General features: G+C 35.9%; 1 protein-coding gene across 1 annotated transcript in view; it reads left to right on the top strand.

Moving 5' to 3' along the window:
* Positions 1–8: 8 nt before the first annotated feature.
* LOC107584859 (dedicator of cytokinesis protein 5-like) overlaps positions 9–20,053 on the top strand; it is a 45,294-nt gene continuing 25,249 nt past the window's right edge. Inside the window, exons 1-19 of the mRNA XM_016271613.1 lie at positions 9–123; positions 926–1,024; positions 1,919–1,991; positions 2,389–2,492; positions 3,879–4,059; positions 4,754–4,851; positions 4,935–5,024; positions 7,018–7,118; positions 7,354–7,488; positions 7,983–8,094; positions 8,627–8,697; positions 9,229–9,335; positions 9,441–9,577; positions 11,496–11,591; positions 11,859–11,957; positions 12,290–12,460; positions 18,545–18,645; positions 18,757–18,815; positions 19,051–19,205. Of these exons, the coding sequence (XP_016127099.1) occupies positions 88–123; positions 926–1,024; positions 1,919–1,991; positions 2,389–2,492; positions 3,879–4,059; positions 4,754–4,851; positions 4,935–5,024; positions 7,018–7,118; positions 7,354–7,488; positions 7,983–8,094; positions 8,627–8,697; positions 9,229–9,335; positions 9,441–9,577; positions 11,496–11,591; positions 11,859–11,957; positions 12,290–12,460; positions 18,545–18,645; positions 18,757–18,815; positions 19,051–19,205 (2,025 nt within the window). The 5' untranslated portion in view covers positions 9–87. The remainder of the gene's footprint in view (positions 124–925; positions 1,025–1,918; positions 1,992–2,388; positions 2,493–3,878; positions 4,060–4,753; positions 4,852–4,934; positions 5,025–7,017; positions 7,119–7,353; positions 7,489–7,982; positions 8,095–8,626; positions 8,698–9,228; positions 9,336–9,440; positions 9,578–11,495; positions 11,592–11,858; positions 11,958–12,289; positions 12,461–18,544; positions 18,646–18,756; positions 18,816–19,050; positions 19,206–20,053) is intronic.

Here is a 20,053-nt window from a genome sequence, read left to right as displayed (position 1 = left end):
TATTTAAGGAATGATATATATGTTACGCTGCTACAAGGAGAATTTGATCGTGGCAAGAAGAAGACCCCTAAAAATGTAGAAGTTATAATGAGCGTGCTGGATGAAGAAGGAAATCCCATGGAGGTACAGAAACCTTGTGATATTACATATTAACTAACATTAATATCTTGATTTCCACACCATCGCTTATAGTGCTTTTAAAACCCTTAAGTGAATCCTGATTTAAAATCAGTGTTGTCTGACAACAGCTTCAGTTCCATATTTTTGCATCAGTAATTTGCAGGTGTACAAAAAACATGGTATTACCATGGCTTAACTTTTTAGGAAATACCTCAAATGTCATTTGAAAATGAATAAAAAACACTTTATCTCGTTCCATTGTCCTCCGTTCTTCTCATTTATGTAGACTAACAGTTTTAGCTTTCACTATTTAGCATGCAGCGCTCATCCACCCCCTTTATCTCTGTGTTTTGACAGCAGAACTGTTGCTGGCATAAAAACAGCTTGCAGATCTTTCTCCTTTATGAAACGATTGGCGTCTTTAAATGTCCAAACACATGACACAGAAAGCTTTTTACAGCTCCATTCTTGCCAAATGCTATTTCGAGCTATAATGCACATATAAGCGTTTCCTGTTTACACTTGCGAACACGGAAAAATACAAGAAACTCATTCCGAAAAGCTTTTCCTAAAAAGATCTCCCCCTATTGTAAGAGATGTAAGCTTGTCTTTCAGTCTTGTTCTTGTTTTATATACTGCACATTATGCAGCCCAGTTTCCTTTAACTCAAGCTGTGTACTGCCAACTTCTGGTCTTGTTAACATTGAACTTTTATTGCTGCAAACCACTTACTGTACGAGAAAGAAAAACTATTTTCTTCCAGTAGATGTTGCTTTTTTTTTTTACATTCTTATTCTCTCTTCAGAAAGCCATATTTCCTGGAGCTGGTTATGAAGGGATCACTGAATACAAGTCTGTCATCTACTATCAAGTCAAGCAGCCCTGCTGGAATGAGACGGTTAAGGTACAAACACAGGACAAAAAACAAAAGCAAAGACATCTGGGTTTAGGTTTTTGATGTTTTGACGCTAAAGACCCTTTCATATCATGCCAGCCTTCTCTAATGCAAAGCCTCAATCTACAGCTCGACCCTGATTTATGTTGCACACAGGTCAAGTGCTGTGACCTATTACTCAAAGTTCAGCAATTTCAACTTTTGGAAATCATGTACAGAAAGAATGATTTATCAGTTGTTTATATATATATATATATATGTAAATATAGTGTGTGTGTGTGTGTATATATGCACTGACTCATGGCTGTATTAGATCAAAAGGGTGCTTCTACTAAATACTGAGCAAAGGGTCTGAATACTTAGGACCATGTGATATTTCAGTTTTTCTTTTTTTAATAAATCGGCAAAAATGTCTGTTTTTCTGTCAATATGGGGTACTGTGTGTACATTAATGAGGAAAAAAATTAACTAAAATGATTTTAGCAAATGGCTGCAATATAACAAAGAGTGAAAAATGTAAGGGCGTCTGAATACTTTCCGTACCCACTGTATATATATATATATATATATATCACCTTTAATGCACTTAACAAAATCAAAAGTAATCAAATGTCCAAAGTTTCAGTTTTAATGGCAAAAATAAGTATGAAATATGTATAATTGAACTTACAGTCTGCAAAGGAGTGAAATAAATGTTAAGGTACTCCATTTAATGTAAAAAAAATTATTATCATGCTGCCTAGCAAGAAAATTGCCCTTCTGGCAATGCTTTTCTTGTCAAGGTCAATGTTACTCCTGACGCATGTGCTAAGAGGTGCATTGATGCCCTCAACATGGCTCATGTAAAAGGGACTTAAGAGCTACACCTGGGTTCGTATTCACTCTTTCTCTTCTGTCCATCAGGTGGCCATTCCCATTGAGGATGTATGTCGATGTCATCTGAGGCTCACCTTTAGACACCGATCGTCTCAAGATTGTGAGTGTCGTAGAGACGTTCACAGAACCTTATAGTAAATGATGTTGAAGTAGCTAGAACTGTGTATAGAATCTTAGGACTATGATATCTGTTCTCTTTTGTTTCATTAATGCATTTCTGCAGGGGTTCTCAACCTTTTCATGCAGGGCACGTTTTTAGCATGCATTTCACTTTGTATTTTATCCACAAGAAAATCTGCATATTTTGTTTGTAGGTCCAACATAGGGCAAAAAAATGATGCTTGAAAACTTTCTTTTACAAATAAAGAATATATAAGTTGGAGTTCATACAGATCTCACTTGACCCCATTAGCATTTTTGCTGACCCCAGGCTGAGAACCTTTGTGCTGTTGTATATTCAGGCTTGTGTTTAAGTTGAATATCTTACATTTCTGTAGCAAGAGATAAGTCTGAGAAGCCTTTTGGCATGGCTTTTGTTCGCCTGATGAAGTCGGATGGCACCACACTTCCAGATGGAAAACACGAACTCATTGTCTACAAGGTGGGCTTCTGTACGAAACATTCTTGGTTCAGTGCAAACTGAGCTCAATTGGCAGAACTTGTGGCATACTATTGTCGCAAATTTTTTTTGCAGTTTGCAATGAAATTATAGCCATAAAATATAAACATTATGCATGTTATCATGAATTTAGTGTGAAATAATTGCCTAATAACCTTTTCTGTGCAACATTATATCCAGTTTATATTTACTTGTTAAATTACCATATTTACTTGTTTCTGGTTTTATATCCAGTGTTGCATATTTGTTGCCATGACAACATAATACATAAAATGTAAAAGTGGCAAGAAGCACTGTACAGCTCAATTAATGTACAAGTTTTAACAGAAAAATGTGTGTAAATATTTTTTTTATGTAACGTTAAGCTTCACATTTCTGCTATTTGTTTTACATTAAATGATGGAAAGTGTTTTTTTGTCAAATAATCTTTTGGGGTTCGCAACATTATGCTACAAGTTCTGTTGATTTAGCTTAGTTTGCACCGAACACAAAAATATTTTTTTAAAGGAAATAATATAAACTTCTGTCATTATTTGCTAGTTCATGATGTTTGAGATTTGTTTTAAATGAAGAATTACTCCATAATTGCTGTAGTAAAAATGAATGAAATTGTTGTTGGATGGATAGTGCTTTAAAGTTTAATATAGGAAAAAAGATACCTTGAGCTTTAAATGCTTTTCAAAACTTTGGGGTCGTTTAAAGTTTCTTATACTCACCAATGCTGTATTTATTTGATACAGTAAAACAGAAACTTATGAAATGTTATTACAATTTAAAATAACTGTTTTATGTTTTTAATATATTTTAAAATGTAATTTATTCCTGTGACGCAAAGGTGAATTTTCAGCATCATTACTCCAGTCTTCAGTGTCACATGATCCTTCAGAAATCATTCTAATATGCTGATTTGCTGCTCAAGAAACATTTTTGATTATTATTATTAATGTTGAAAACAGTTTTTGCTGCTTCACATTTTTGTGGAAACCGTGATATATTTTTTCAGGATTGTCTGGTGAATAGAAAGTTCAAAAGAACAGCATTTACTGTATTTGAAATGCTTTGTAACATTATAGGTGTCTTTTACGGTCACTTTTATATAAATTTAATGCATCCTTGCTGAATAAAATGATTAATTTCTGTTCAAAAAAAAATAATTTTTGAAAAGTAGTGTACTTTCTTTGCTGAAAGCTTTTTAGTCGCTAAAACTCATCTTGACATGTAACCTTTAGATCTCTTCAAAAAAATTTGAACTTCCCTTTATACCTGCAGTATATGTTATTGTTCCATGTGACGTGATCGTACTCTTTCACCGGGCAGCAATGTCTCAAACATGTAGCGTCACTTCAAATTCCTCTTCTGTTCCTACAGGTAGATGTGAAGAAAGCTGACGACGCCAAGACATATTTGACTCTGCCTGGTTCGTATGCTGAAGTGGAAGAGAAAGAGAGACAGACTGGAAAATCCTTTCATCATGGTGGCATCATTCCCATCACCAAAGACAGCTTCCAGATCGCCACCCTCACCTGCTCTACAAAGCTTACACAAAACGGTAAGAGTCATTTCCTTTCCCCAAAAATTATATTTCACCCCAAAATGACGATTCTGTTATTTGTCTTCACGTCTTTGCAAACCTGACATTTGCTGATGTCTCCGCATATGGGGAAGTCGTGGCCTAATGGTTGGAGAGTCGGTCTCGTAACCCAAAGGTTGTGGGTTCGAGTCTCGTACCGGCAGGGCTTGTAGGTGGGGGGAGTGAATGAACAGCGCTCTCTCCCACCTTCAATACCACGACTGAGGTACCCTTGAGAAAGGCACGGAACCCCCAACTGCTCCCTGGGCGCCACAGCAAAAATGGCTACCCACTGCTCCGGGTGTGTGTTCACGGTGTGTGTGTGTGTGTGTGTTCACTGCTGTGTGTGTGCACTTTGGATGGGATAAATGCAGAGCACTAATTCCCCATACTTGGCCACATGTCACGTCACTTTCACTTTCATATTGAACTTAGATAGTAGATATTGTTTTTACACAAATTACCTTCTACATTTGAAGCTGTCGCATGACTTCTGAAAACTTCTGAAAAAGATCATATGGTTTGAAACGGCAAGAGAGATGAGAGTAGATAATTACAAAAGTTTTATTTTGGTCTAAACTATCACTGTAAAAGCTATATGTAACCGTCTGAGACTGCAGAGTTCTTGCAGTGCTTGGCTTTCTATAACTTTTTTTTATTTCCTCCGACTCAGTTGACCTTCTGGGGCTTCTCAACTGGAGATCAAACACTGAGAGACTTGAAGAAATTCTTCAGAAACTGATGGAAGTGGAAGGAGGGGAGATTATTAAAGTAGGGTTGTTAGAAAACACAACACTTGGCCTTTTATAAAATGCTGCTTTATGATCAAAAGTTTTTGTTGTGTGTTCCTCTAGTTCCTGCAGGACACACTGGACGCTCTCTTTAATATCATGATGGAGACTTCAGAGGAAGAAACCTATGATACACTAGTTTTCAATGCCTTGGCAAGTATTGATTATTTAACTCACTCTTTAGACATCCAGCAGTTGCCAACCTATGCTTATGATAGAGTTTCTCCAGCAATGTAAAACCTGGATATATTAGGGACCAAGCCATATGATTTTAAGTATCACAAATAGAAATGTTGCAAAACAAAGTTTAATACTTGTTCAGATCTGTAATCTCAAGCATGAGCAACAGTTAAAGTGTTGCTCACTTGGAAAAAGCTTCCCACACTATGACTTTTCACTAGTGAATAAGGATAAAATAAATAAATAAAAAATGTGTTTATTACTAACTAGAAAAATACATGATTATAAAATATAGATTTTCTTATATTTTATTACTTTTCATGACTTTTTTTTAAAGAGATTATTATTATTATTATTATATGAATATTGATATGATTATTTATAATAATAATAATAGTAATAGTAACATGAGTATTATTATATACTTTCTATTTTAGATTTTTCTATTTTATTTTTTTGAGATTTTATCATTATAATTGATAATTACTATGAATATACATAATTATTATTTCTTATTTTATTAATAAATAAAAATAATCACATTCATATTTATTATTAATGATAATAATATCCCTAAAGAGTAAATAAATAAATAAAATATAAATATGAATGACACTGTTAGTATTAATATTTATATTTATTTCAGCTAATATTACTACTACTAAGAATAAAATATTTAAAGAGTCACAGAAAGTATTACAATATTATTAATGGTAATAATAATAGTATTAATAATAATATGAAAAGTATGAAAAGCCATGAAAAGTAATAAAGAAAATCTTCAATTGTCTATAATCTATATTTCTATAAATTATGTATTTTTTATACATGATTGTTTCTCCTCTGACGTGTCGATTTTTACAAAGCTCATCGGTCTGAAAAACGAGGTGTGCTCTGATTGGCCAGCTATCCAGTGCGTTGTGATTGGCCGAATACCGATATCGTCCTCTTTTGGAAGACCAAACAAAGTAGTTTCGCTTTCACAACGAAACACAGGGCAACAACAGTACTACAGCGAGAATCAAAGTTACGCCTTCTTTCTTTGCGTGAACATTTGGGCGGCGTTATGCAAATCTTTCCACATCGTGACGTAGACATGTGGGGGCATGTTAGAACGAGCCGTTTTAGGTAGGTGCGGCTGACTCTTAACTTTTATAAAGAATATCTCTTTGGATTTGAGACTTTAGTCTTTGCAACTTTACAGATCTTCTTAATGCACCAAGAGCTTGTAACACTCCAAAGAGAAAGGAAAAATTGAAATCGCATCATATGACCCCTTTAAAAAAAATCCTTATCCAGTAATCATAAATGAAAATTCATAGTGTGGGCAGATTGTTCTGAGTGAGCAACACTGTTGCTCACACTTGGGGTTCGGGATCTGAACAAGTATTAAACTTTGGTCTAACTTTTCTAATCATGATACTTCAAATCATGCAGCTTGTTGGGACCAAATCATTGCACAAAAGATACATTAAAGTTACAAACTGTATAAAGAGCACTCTGCCGCGTCATTGCGTTTTCATTAGTTATCCGTATGAGTAACCTTAATACCATAACACGCCATATCGCCATCTGCATGTGGGATGTCTTCCCCCTCACAGACATACAGGTCAGATTATTCCGCCATGTGATGTGTGCTTGATGTCTATGAAAACCATTATTTATTTCGGGTGATTTTAATTTATTTCAGCCACTTTTTCAACCACTGTGTTAATTGTATTACATTTGGGATAGAGTATGACGGACCTTGTGACGTTTGTGCCCCATAGTCCTTTGAAGTTTTGCAGAGGCTGAGACTTCAGTTTGATGAAATACAATTAAAACAGTTTTTCTTCTGATGAATTATTCAAAATAAGAGACATTTATAAAGTAATTCAATTTAGATGAAATGTTTTCTTGAAACTTTATAAGTTAAGTGATTATAAAATGAAGAGCTAGAGTTTGTATTTTTGCTTGATTTGTCCAGGTTTTCATCATCTCACTCATTGGCGACATAAAGTTTCAGCATTTCAACCCTGTTTTGGAGACCTACATTAGCAAACACTTCAGCGCTACTCTGGCGTACCAGTAAGAGTTACTGTCTTGTTTGGATTTCTTTGTCCTTTGTGTCACAGTTCATGTGTTTTAATATAACTTGGCCATTTTTGTCCGCATTTAATTCTCACCTTGCCATCTCATACTAAAACTCTCTCCGTCTCTGACCTGTTCTCTATATACACCTGTCCAGTGACATTCTCGGTTGTGACGTGTATTGATTTGCAGGCATGCCGTAATTGCCTCGGTTTGCCTTGTCTTTTCACAGGAAGTTGACCAAAGTGTTGAATTATTTTGTGGGCCATGCTGAGGACCCGGCTCATACGGAGCGACTGTACGCAGCTTTGAAAGCCTTCAAGTATCTTTTTCATTTCATTGTGCAGTCTCGGATTCTCTATTTAAGGTGGGTACTGGCCCTTATAGGCTCTCAAATATAGCTTTCAAGAGGGCTTGATTGAACTTGTCCTTGATCTGACAATGCAAAAATGAAAAAGCAACAGCAAAAAAAAAAAAAAAACACTTTAGAAATCACTTGCTTCTATCTCTGCACAAACACATGGGGCAGTGGGACCTCCATCTGAATCTCAGCAAAGGCAATTAAATCAAGAGCATTGGTTCAAATACATTTTTGAATCTCTAAACCTTTCTAGAAAGCAGCTTGTTTTAATGCATTATTAGATGACATGCATCCATATGCAGCGTGTTTATAGATAGATGGATAGATAGATCAATAGATAGGGTAATGGAGTTGAATAAATGCCTAACTCATCTCACACTGTTATGAAATGATTTTTAACGCCCTGGCATCCATCCACAACACCCTAAAATCATTGTGCTGATGTTTCCACTCAAATGTTCTTTACATTTTTTCTCAGATTTTTTTCTGTTGTTTGTCAGGTTTTATGGGAATAGTGAAGATGGAGGGCAGTTTCTCGACTCCATTCGGACCTTATTTCTTTCTATCAGCATTCTGATGGACAGACCTCTGGATGAAGGAGTTAAGATAAAGGCAGGTTTTTTTTTTTTACATGGATATACAATAAATGTTTAGAAGCAATGTTTACAGATACCATTTGTGAACACAGAGGTCTGTAAAAGATTTACACTAATGTTGAAAAGTTAGTTTTTTTATTTTTAAAGTACATAATGCTTTTATTCAGCAAAGATGCATTAAATTAATCAAAAGCGATATTAAAAATATTTAGATATCTATTTCAAATAAATGCTGTTCTTTTGTGCTTTCTATTCATCAGTGAATCCTGAAAAACAAAATATATCACATTTTCAACAAAAATATTAAACAGTTTTCAACATTAATAATCAGAATTGTCTCTTGAGCAGCAAATTAGAATGATTTCTGAAGGATCATGTGACACTGAAGCCTGGAGTAATGATGCTGAAAATTCAGCTTTGCATCACAAGAATAAATTACATTTTTAAATATATTCAAATAGAAAACATTTGTTTTAAATTGTAATAATATTTCACAATATTATTGTTTTCTTTATATATGTAGTGAACTTTCTCTGTTTGTCTTACAGGGAGCAATCTTGAAATATCTTCCCACCATCATCAATGACTTGCAGAAGGTCTTTGACGCTGTAGAGCTCAGGTAAAGTGAATGATGTATTTCACATTGCTATGAAAATATCTAGCCTTTGCATCACCACCGGTTTGGTTAGAAACAAATTTGTGGCATACTTTTGTTTACCATAATAAGAAAAAAATAAATCATGGTTACAGTAAGGCACTTATAATTACAAATAAATTGCACCAGTGTTCCTGATGGTTAAAAAACAGAAATGTGAAGCTTGCATTTTTGTTAAATCACTTACATGATTAATTCAGTTTATTATTTGAGCTTTAAAGTTGTATGCTGTCTTCCTGCCATCATCACTGACTTACAGAAGGTCTTTGATGCTGTAGATCCTAGGTAAACTGCTTAACATCTGGCTTGTAAAAATCTTCTGTTTGAAGACATGTGTAGGGAGTGTACTGTATTTCAAATGTTCACCCTCGAGTTAAAATATGTATGTCAGTTCTTTCTTTTCTTTTCACGTAATTACCCTCTGACTTCGTTTCTGTTCCATGCTGTATAGTTTCCTCTTTGCATTTTCGTGGAACACATTTCTCTCTCACACAGTGTTCAGCTGGCTAAGTTCATCGAAAGCATCCCAGATTTTCAGATGGTGAGGCAGAAGCTGGGCTGTCTGGTGAAAATTGTTGAGAGTAACCTGTTCAAACAGCCAGGTAGGACTTGACAGTCGTTCAGGTCAGCATATCATTTTTTCTCATCGACTTGCACTAAAAGCTGTGTGTCATCCACACCTCTCATATACTCTCTTGTGCTTTTAGACTGCAGAGATGTTTTGTTGCCTCTGATCACAGATCAGTTGAGTGGGCAGCTGGACGATAACTCCAACAAACCCGATCTTGAGGCTTGTGTCCAGCTGCTGAGCACCGTCCTGGACATGCTGGACTGTAAAGACGTGGTGAGTTTGATGCAGTTGAGGATGCCTAACAACTTCAGCCAGTTATGATTAACTTTATCCTTATCTCAGCCTCAGACTATCTGATGAGCAAAACCACAGGAACCAAACTAATTGGTTGGCTTTATGCAATTTCCAGGAGTCAGGGTGTACCGGTTTTATCAGTCCACTGGGAAACGGAGACGTGTTTACACATTCCCAATGAATTATTCAGTCATGGCTTAACAATAAGGATTTTTTTTTTGTGTTGCCCCAGTCATTTTTACTTACCCTTTGAACACTTTCACTGGCCCCACCACAAAAGAATGATACATATTGATTTTAGCTATGCATTTTTAATATTTGCTATAAATATTTTTTTTTGTAATACAGGTGCATCTCAATAAAATAGAATGTCATGGAAAAGTTCATTTATTTCACTAATTCAACTCAAATTGTGAAACTCGTGTATTAAATAAATGCAATGCACACAGACTGAAGTAGTTCAAGTCTTTGGTTCTTTTAATTGTGATGATTTTGGCTCACATTTTACAAAAACCCACCAATTCACTATCTCAACAAATTAGAATACTTCATAAGACCAATAACAATGTTTTTTTTAGTGAATTGTTGGCTTTCTGGAAAGTATGTTCATTTACTGTACATGTACTCAATACTTGGTAGGGGCTCCTTTTGCTTTAATTACTGTCTCAATTCGGCGTGGCATGGAGGTGATCTGTTTGTGGCACTGCTGAGGTGGTATGGAAGCCCAGGTTTCTTTGACAGTGGCCTTCAGCTCATCTGCATTTTTTTGGTCTCTTGTTTCTCATTTTCCCCTTTGACAATGCCCCATAGATTCTCTATGGTGTTCAGGTCTGGTGAGTTTGTGGTGGGTTTTTGTTAAATGTGAGCCAAAATCATCACAGTTAAAAGAACCAAAGACTTAAGCTACTTCAGTCTGTGTGCATTGAATTGATTTAATACACGAGTTTCACAATTTGAGTTGAATTACTGAAATAAATGAACTTTTCCACGACATTCTAATTTATTGAGATGCACCTGTACATGCAAAAAATGTATTAAGGGGTTGGTAAGATTTTTATAATATTTTGAAAAATCTCTTATGCTCATCAAGGCTGCATTTGATTGATTAAAAAATGCAATAAAAACAGCAGTGTTCTGAAATATTATTACACCAACACGTTTTGTATTTTAATATACTCTAAAATGTAATTTATTCCTATGATGGCAAAACTGAATAATTGAATATAATTAAATTAATAGAAAGAACAGCATTTATTTAAAATAAATGTTTTGTAAAAGTCTTTTCTGTCACTTTTGATCAATTTAATGCATCCTTGCTGAACAAAAGTGTTAATATATCTTAAAAATCTTACTGACTATATTTCATTTCTATTTAATAAGTACATTATAATAAGTGTTTTATATTTATTTCTTAATTTATATCTCCATGTACTTTATCTTCATAAAAATACAATTTCCAGCAAAAAATGGAAAATGGAACTGGAAAATGAAAAAAAGTTATTTAAAATTATAATAATATTACACAGTATTACTGTTTTTAAGTAAATAAATGCTTCCTTGGTGAGCAAAAGCAACTTCCTGGTGAAAAGTCTAGCTACATGAGACAGTGAATTACTTTTTTGAAGGAATACAGACAAGCTGATCTTTCAACCATGATGCATTTCGCTGGCTTGTTGATATGACAGTGCATTCAAGATTGGTTGACATTTCAGTTGATATTGTATTGAGACAGGCAGACATTTCAGGTCAAACTCTTGCGACTCGTGAGCATCTCTTGCAAATTTCCAAAATAAGGTCATTTTAAGTTTTGTTTATGAGAGAGAGTCCTTTCTGGGTTCATCCACCATGCATTCAAGAATCCTTCAGTGCATCTCATTCACCTTTTTTATGCTTTCAGGGTCCCACATCCGCTCATGTGAAGTTAATTGTGGACCGTCTCTTGCGGAGGGTCAACCGTACGGTCATCAACCTGAGTTTGGACTCTCCCTTCATAGTAAGACACCGGCAGACAACAATATGGAGTGTTCTAGAAAGATTTAGCAGAGTTAAATCAGCTTACCTTCCTGTCAAAGCTGTTGTTGTTTCGACCACACAGCACCGAAGCCCACACACACCTGCTGAAAGTCATAACAACAGCAGTCTGGACCACTGAACTTAACTTGTTTATTTCTTTACCCAGGCCCGTGGCTATGAGTTTTCTCAGCGGAGTGGGCAGCACATGTAAAGTTATTGATTATTTCTTTTCTTCCTCTGGACACAGGGCCACTACCTGGCATGCATGACCGCAATCCTAAAACAAATGGAAGACGCGCATTACGCACAATACATCAGCACCTTCAAAACCAGACAGGACATTATCGTAAGTCTCCCGCTCTCTCCGCAAGCCCCATCTATCATCGCAGAGCCTTTCGTGCTCTGAGAGTTAAGTTATAAATAATCCACCTTTTGCTCAGCTGACTGATAACGACGCATGTGGCTCTGTTCCCTGTCGTCTGTCGAAGTGAGTCAGGGTTTAATAGCAGAACAAGATAAGCGCAGCTTCAAATTAGCATCTGTTTTTTCCTGATCAGGCATGTCTGTGCGTAGCACAAATGTAATTTGCCGGTCTGCATCTAATCATAGTTTTCCTCGACATGCACATACATGCTCGTAACAACAAGAATCTGTGTTTTTTTGTTGTCTCCCAACTAGGACTTTCTAATGGAGACTTTCATCATGTTCAAAAACCTGATGGGCAACGTGTTTCCGCCCGACTGGATGATCTTGAATCTTCACCAAATGAAAGTTTTTCTCCGGGCGATTGACCAGTACTCAGATGTTCTCAACAGATACTTCCTGGACTCCACACACTTCCACTTGCAGGTCAGTTTAACGAGGACTGTATAGGGGTTTCAAGTACACAATTACGCTTCAGGCAAGACCGAGATTATATTGCCGGAAACACAGTCATGCTTCTATATTGCCCAAGCCACAATGCCTTAAACGGGGGGGTGCGAAGATGGCGGGTTGAGCGGTTGTGTTTTTCGAAGCTCGTGATAGTGGTCCCCAAAGTTAGCTTGAAGTAAGTAATTCCGACTGTTTAATGTTAAGATGTCTTCACAAAAATTTATTAAACCTGCCAAGCTAAAAGTAGGTTAGGTTAGGTTAGGTTAGGTACACTTTATTGTCCCTGAGGGAAATTTGTCTTAGGCTCAGAAATACAAGTAGACCCCAAAGGGCTAGATCTGTCGCCTAATATCGAAAAGAATGATGAGGCTAAAGTAATGCTGCACGACTATGCAATGGAGGTTACTGTGCAAAGTAAAAGAAATCGCGGAGACGGCTCCCTTCCTTCAACGCTAAGTAAAACTCCTGCGGAGGAAAGTGTTAAGCCAACAGCTGACAGAGAGAAAGATAAAATCTCCAACGAAACCATTCTGGAGGCAATCTTAAATCTGGAAAAGAGAGTGGATGAGAAGCTGGCGGATTTAAGTGAGCAATCTAAACAAAGTAGCGCCATGATTGCAAGTTTAACGAAGGCGATTCAGTTCAACACGGAAGAGGTGAATGAGTGCAAGAAAAGAGTAAAGGACTTGGAGATACAAAATGAACATCTGCGCAAGGATAATTGTGATCTTAAGGAGAGGGTGAGAGAACAAGAAAGATATAGAATGAGGTGGTGTCTCCGTATCAAAGGCATAGAAGAAAAAAAAGACGAAGACCTCAGATCACATGTCATACAAATCCTCGGTAAGATTGCACCTGAGATGGACGCAAAGATGCATGAGGCTGTTGACATTGTCCACAGGCTGGGAAGAAAGATGGACCAAAAAGCAGGAATGCCATTGTACTGTTCACGCAAAGGCGAGTGAAAGATGAAATCTGGCGGAGAACCAAACATTCACCGGTCTGTAAGGCGGAGGGAGTTCGATTTGCCGAGATGCTTCCTCGAGAAGATTTGGAAGACAGACGAAAGTTATGGCCTCAAATTGAACAAGCAAGGAGGGCAGGAAAACCGGCGTTTTTTCGCGGTCCTTATGGCTTCATTGAAGGTCGACGGATATATTTTGACGGGTGAAGTGTTTCGTTTCTAATTGACTGGTAGTTGGAAACCTTTTCAGTGGGACACTGGAGCTCTATTTGTAAGTTAAGGTTCATAGAGTAAGAGTGTGAATTCACAAGGGGTGGTTTAATTTGTGCTTTTATTTACTATTTGTTTTTGTTTTTCCATTTTTCCGTTTTAGTGTTAATGATTACGGACAAAATTGTATTTGGTTCTCTGAATGTTAGGGGCTTAAAGGACACTGTTAAAAGAAAAGCGTTTTTTTTTATTTTGCAAAGGACAGAAAGCTCATTGTGTATTTCTACAAGAGACTCATTCTTCGGGTTTGGATACCTCTTTCTGGACTAATCAATGGGGTGACAAGATTTTTTTCAGTCATGGTTCTAATCGTTCTGGAGGAGTGGCAATATGCTTTAACAAATGTCCTGGGGAAGTTATCACTCATAAAGAGGATGGAAGCGGTCATTGGTTGATGGTGGTACTGAAAATGTATGTTCTTTTTTTCATTTTGATGAATGTTTATGGCTTTAACAATGCAATTCAAAACCAGAAATTAGTAGAAGAGATACAAACATAACTTCACACCTCACAACACTCCAGTTTGGAATAATAGATATATAAAGACTGGCAGAAAGTCAGTATATTTTGAGGAATGGAAATCCAAAGGAATTTGGGCGATTGCCCATTTCTTGGATGATAATGGAAATTTGTTACTGTATAGAGAATTCTGTGAAAAATTCCAACTGCAGTGCTCTGTTAATACGTATAATAGAATAATTAGAGCCATTCCAATTGCTGTAAGATTAATAGTTAAAGAAGACATTTTGTACTCCAAAGTCTCCCCAGAACTTAGACAGCTCTCCTTAGAAGGTTATGATTTTTGTGATAAAAATTTTACAAATAGAGTCATTAGAGATTTTATTTTACAGGCTTATTATCCTAACCCTATTAGAAGGGAATACATGCTCAAAGATTTTGATATTATGGAAATTTAAAAAGTTAGGGAAAGCTATATATCTTTTCCTCTTCCTCCTAAAGTTAAGGAGGTGAACTTCAAAATGTTTAATGAGATTTATCCTACCAATGAATTTTTAAGACTGAAATTTAATTGATTGTGTATATAATAATTGTGTTTTTTGTGAAACGAATATTGCAAATCTAGAGCATGTTTTCTTTTGTTGTGATTTGGTGCAACTTTTTTGGAGAGATGTACAGAACTGGCTACAGTCTAGAGAGGTTGAACTCCCACCCCTTACGATGAAGTTAATTAGGATTGGCATTTGTCTGGAAAACAAAGAGCGGGATTTTGTTATTAATTTCTTGCTTTGTCTTGGAAAGTTTTTCATTCATAAATGTAGATGGTTTAAATCTAAACCCAACTTTAACCAGTGGATGAATGAGGTTAAAATGTTGTGCAAATCTTTAGAATTGGTTAAAAACAAGAAAGCTCTCAAATTAATTTCGTTTTTGAGGCATGTATAAACTAAGGTAAAAAGCCCCTTTTGGTTTGTTTTATTTGTTCTATTTCTTTCTTTCATTTCTTTTCTTATTTATTATTGGTTTATTGTGATCTTGTTTGTCACTGGTTATGCTCAACCTAAGGCTGGTCACGCGTTGTTAGATTATGTGATACGTTTATGTACCTTGTTTGTTTGTTGTAAATGGAAGCAATACATTTTTTTTTTTTTAAAACAATGCCTTAAACAGCAGTGAATACCAATGTTGCTCCTATAAGCACTGCAAATATTTGGCAACTGAATAAGAACCAGTTCCATTTTTCCAACTGGAACATATTTGGTGGCCAGTGTTGTCTGATAGCACTTATGAATTGTTCTTTTACTCTACCGTTTATGGTCAGTAAGAGAAATTAATACTTTTGTTCAGTAAAGATGCATTAATGTGATAAGTGGCATTTGTAATTTACAAAAGATTTCTGTTTTAAATAAATCCTGTTCTTTTTTAACTTTCTATTTATCAAAGAATCCTGAAAACAAACACATCCCAGTTTCTACAAAAATATGAATCTGTTTTCATTACATTGATAGTATAAACAATAAAATGTTTCTTGAGCAGCAAATCAGCATATCAGAATGATTTCTGAATGATCATGAAGACTGGAGTAGTGACTTTACAGAAATAAATAGCATTTTAAAATATATTCATATAGAAAACAGTTATTTGAAATTGTAATATTTCAGAATATTACTGATTTTACTTATTTATTTTTATTTTATGTTTATTTTTAATCAAATAAACATCCTTTTATGCTAAAAGTCTTCTTTCAAAAACATTTAAAAATCTTACAGCCCCCAAACATGCAGTGTAATTTGTGTAATGACTCTTATAAATAATTTATTTATAGTGAATCTAACACATACAACTAACTGTGAGGCTTAAATAGTGCAGTTAGTTACTGACTGGTTGTTCGTACGTCAGTGTGGGTTGAAGAGACACTGTTTTCTCAGTGGCATTTAAAAAAAATAAATTGTGTTGCCGCTTTTTTGTTTTAATTTCGTTATTTAATATACAGTTAAGGCCAATTAGAATGTGAAATAAAGACCAAAAAAGATTGTGATAAGTCATTAAATATTAATGTAAACACACCTTTTGCTATATTTTTTAAAAATCCCATTTGCAAAGAATTGCATTTCTTTTTTTCAAATATAAATTTCTTAAAATTACTAAAAGAATTGTTAATGAACCATTAAAGAACGGTACTGGTGTGTTGGATAAGAAATGAATGAAAGTTGTCTGTAGGTAAAAGGCTGTACCATGAGGAATATTTTCCTTGATCTTCTGAGATAAAGGAGTCCATTGTACTAGCCATACTGTAATTATCAGAACTTGTGTTTCCATCCCAATCCTAAAAACAGCACTGCTGAATCCTTAATTTGAAGAACGCTGCTTTCACAGGCAGTAAATTGAGGCAGAAAGCCATCAAGACACATCCAAATCCAATGTTTGCACAACATCCTGCCTGCAAAGTCCTGCCTATACTTCATTTGGTTGACTGTTGAATGGCAGCACAGATCTTTCAGAAGCAATGATATCCCATAAACCAGAGTGTTGGTATGGTTGTGATCAAAATTACATCTGACAGAATGGTTAAAAGAGGTAAATAAAAGAGTAATTGTCACTTTAGATAAAAGGGTGTGCCAAATGCATAAATGTAAACCTATGGTTCTGTTTCTACCAGAAATTAAACATCATATTCATTAAATCGATTAAAGCTCATTTTAATGTGTTCTAGATCATTAAATATTACGTGCCTTGGACCATCAGGTTTTCAGCATGGATTTTGTCACACCATGTAATCTGTTACGGGGCTGACAAGACTTGAGACATGCGGATCCATGTGCAAGCTATTTATTAGCAGAAGACAGAGACGTGGTCATAGAACAGGCATGGGTCAGAGAATGGCAGACAGGTATAAGGCGGGCAAGACACAAGAAGAAACCTAAGGCTAGCGGAGGTCAACGATGGGCAAACAGAAACCAAATAGGGCAAACGAGAGGAGGAATCCGAGAGACACAGGCGAAGATCAAGAAACGAGAACACAGACAAGGCAAGACTAAGGTGAGGCTATGACAAACTAAACAGGCTCCGTAGTGTAGCTATCGCTAGTGGAGTGATAAACGCTAAACAATACTCGGCAGAGGGAAGGGATCAGAGTGAGTGTTAAATAGGGAGTGAGCCATATGAAACAGCTGTGTGCAATCAGTGCTGTGTGCAATCAGTGCTGTGTGCAATCAGTGCAATGAATGATGGGATATGTAGTCCGGGGTGATATGCAACAGGGTGTAGTGCGAGAGTCAATGAAAATGGAAAGGGTGACCTCTGATGGCTAGCAGACGGAAGTTCATGGACCGGATTCGTGACATAATCTATGAAACCTAATAGCAATCCCACAACCACACCATGTGTAAGCGCAGCAAAGCGCTGTTTCTCATTTAATATGAAAGCAGGGAATTTATATAATTTTGAATCCTATGGGTCTGAGAGATTGTAGAAAATGGTCATGTTTTTGGTGCAAAAAAAACAAAAACCTGTCAAACATTATAATAAGACCACAAAGATTAAAATAAAACAATAAAACCTTTAATGTTCTATTTGTGTAAGGTTTGCAGTAGTGATTTGACCACAGATAATCTGCACTGTGAGTATCTCTGCATGCACTGAGTGAGCAATTGTTCTGTGCATGTAATTGTTTTCCAGGAGAGTAATGTTAGGGCATTTTCTATGAAGCATATGAACACTTTCTGTTGCATGATCTTATATAACATGTTTTTATGATGTTCATTTGTGATGATCTTTTGGGAAAAGAGATACCGCTTTCGAAAAATACCCAACTGCTAAACTTTCTGTTGCTTGGTTACCATTCATTCAACACCCTGTGCATCGGAAGTATTTCACCCGTAAGACCTCAGTCGATTAAAAAAGCAAATGCATTACGGTATATCAGTACAGGCTAATTGTCTAAGTAATCAAAGCAAGGCCATGTCTTACTCATCTGTGCTTATGTAACCCAAAACATCTGCCTATATTTCTGACAGAAAACCCAAGTGAATTTCTAGCTCTGTGTTGCAGTAATAGAACAAGGACATTTCTATTCTCGAAACAATGAAGTCGTAAATACTAGTTTCCCTCAATACATCCTGTTTTTAATAAGTTCACTATTGTTCATAAGTATTAAACATTGTTCGTGCAGTACTTTGATTATATACCCTAATACCATGGTAACACCAAAACTTTGCTGGAACACCATGGTGACATCAAATGCAGGAAATTACTGTAAAGACTCACGGAATTTTTTTAATCTTTGCCATATTCTTATATTTTTGTGTCTATTTTGTGCTCAGGAAATTGTTTTGTCCTGATTATTTCCTGTTGTTCTTCCTCAATAGCTTTGGAACAACTATTTTCACCTGATTGTTGCCTTCCTCACCCACAAGTCCTTGCAGCTGGAGACTTTCTCGCTCGAGAAGCGCAACAAGATTCTCAACAAGTGAGTTAGAGACCTGCGGGTACATTGTTTTTCTAGAGTTCAAGTGTTGGTTTTTGTTCATTTTATTTGAAAGGCCGACAACTTAAATTGAGTTTCTAAAAATGTAAACAGGTACGGAGACATGCGGAAAAGCATCGGCTTCAAGCTGAGAGATATGTGGTACAATCTTGGTAAAAGCTTTTTCCTGTGCTTCTTATCTGTTAGAGACAGTGACCACAATTACAAAAGTGTCGAATGTAAAGAGGAATTTTTACAGAATGTCCTAAAACTGCCTTTTATGGAGAGTGAAATCACTACTGTAGTGTTTGTCTTTGCAAGCTGAGACAGAGTGCATATTTAATTTCTTTGAAGTTCTGAAGGAATTTTGGCTGTTTTGTGATGTCATTGGGTGTTTGTCACTTTCAGGCCAACAAAAGATGAAGTTCATCCCTGCAATGGTGGGGCCGATCCTGGAAGCCACGTTAGTGCCTGAGCCTGAGCTGAGGAAAGCCACCATCCCCATCTTCTTTGACATGATGCAGTGCGAACACCATTTCAGCACCAACCACAACTTTCAGAAGGTGAGGGTTGTCTCTGTGCCAGCATCATTTCGAGAAGTTCTGTTTTAAAACCTGCAGAAGTTGTCTACCTAGGCAACTTATTTAGGCATCATAGGCACACTCATAATGCTGTTAAATATGAATCTTATATTTTATTCAGTGCAGACGTATCTGTTTATTCAAATACAGATTAATTTAATTAAAAAATGGATATCGCTTAGTTTTATGCTTTAGGTTTGATGAACTAAAATTATTATTTTTATTTTAAGTTAGATTTTAGGCTAATGTTAATTTATAAATATGCTATTGCTTATTGTTAATGGATGTTTGTTCATAATGCATTGTTTTATGTTGTTATGCAACTTTAAATGCTGTAATAGTGTTGTTCATTATTTAATATGAGCTACATTGTATATACCTTCATTTAAACTATGTGCTATTATTTTTAATTTATATGCTTTATATGCCTATGAGCATAATTTATATTCAGTATGATAACTTGGGGTGTAATTCGAATGTTTCATCACAATTTGTTGTGATATTGATTGATCTGATATTGATAGCTCCTAGCCAGCGATATAATATGTTCTGTTACCTCAAAACCACAATACGATTATGATATTATTAGATTCAGGGGTCTGTAATTAGTACAGCCACATAACAATGTTATGTGCTTATTTTGTACCACCAGTTACATTTTTATTAACTCACAAATGCAATCAAAATATAACATGAACATTTAACTCTCTGAGAATAGCAAATCCTGTATCACAATTGGGAAATACACACACACACACACACACACACACACACACACACACACACACACACACATGTCTGGCCAGCTCTCCTTGTGGGGACTCTCCACA

The sequence above is a fragment of the Sinocyclocheilus grahami genome, unplaced genomic scaffold (genome assembly GCF_001515645.1).
Source record: "Sinocyclocheilus grahami isolate Dianchi unplaced genomic scaffold, SAMN03320097.WGS_v1.1 scaffold64.1, whole genome shotgun sequence".
NCBI lineage: Eukaryota > Metazoa > Chordata > Actinopteri > Cypriniformes > Cyprinidae > Sinocyclocheilus > Sinocyclocheilus grahami.
The sequence above is the reverse complement of the archived record's forward strand: the minus strand, read 5'-3'. Positions and strand labels throughout refer to the sequence as shown.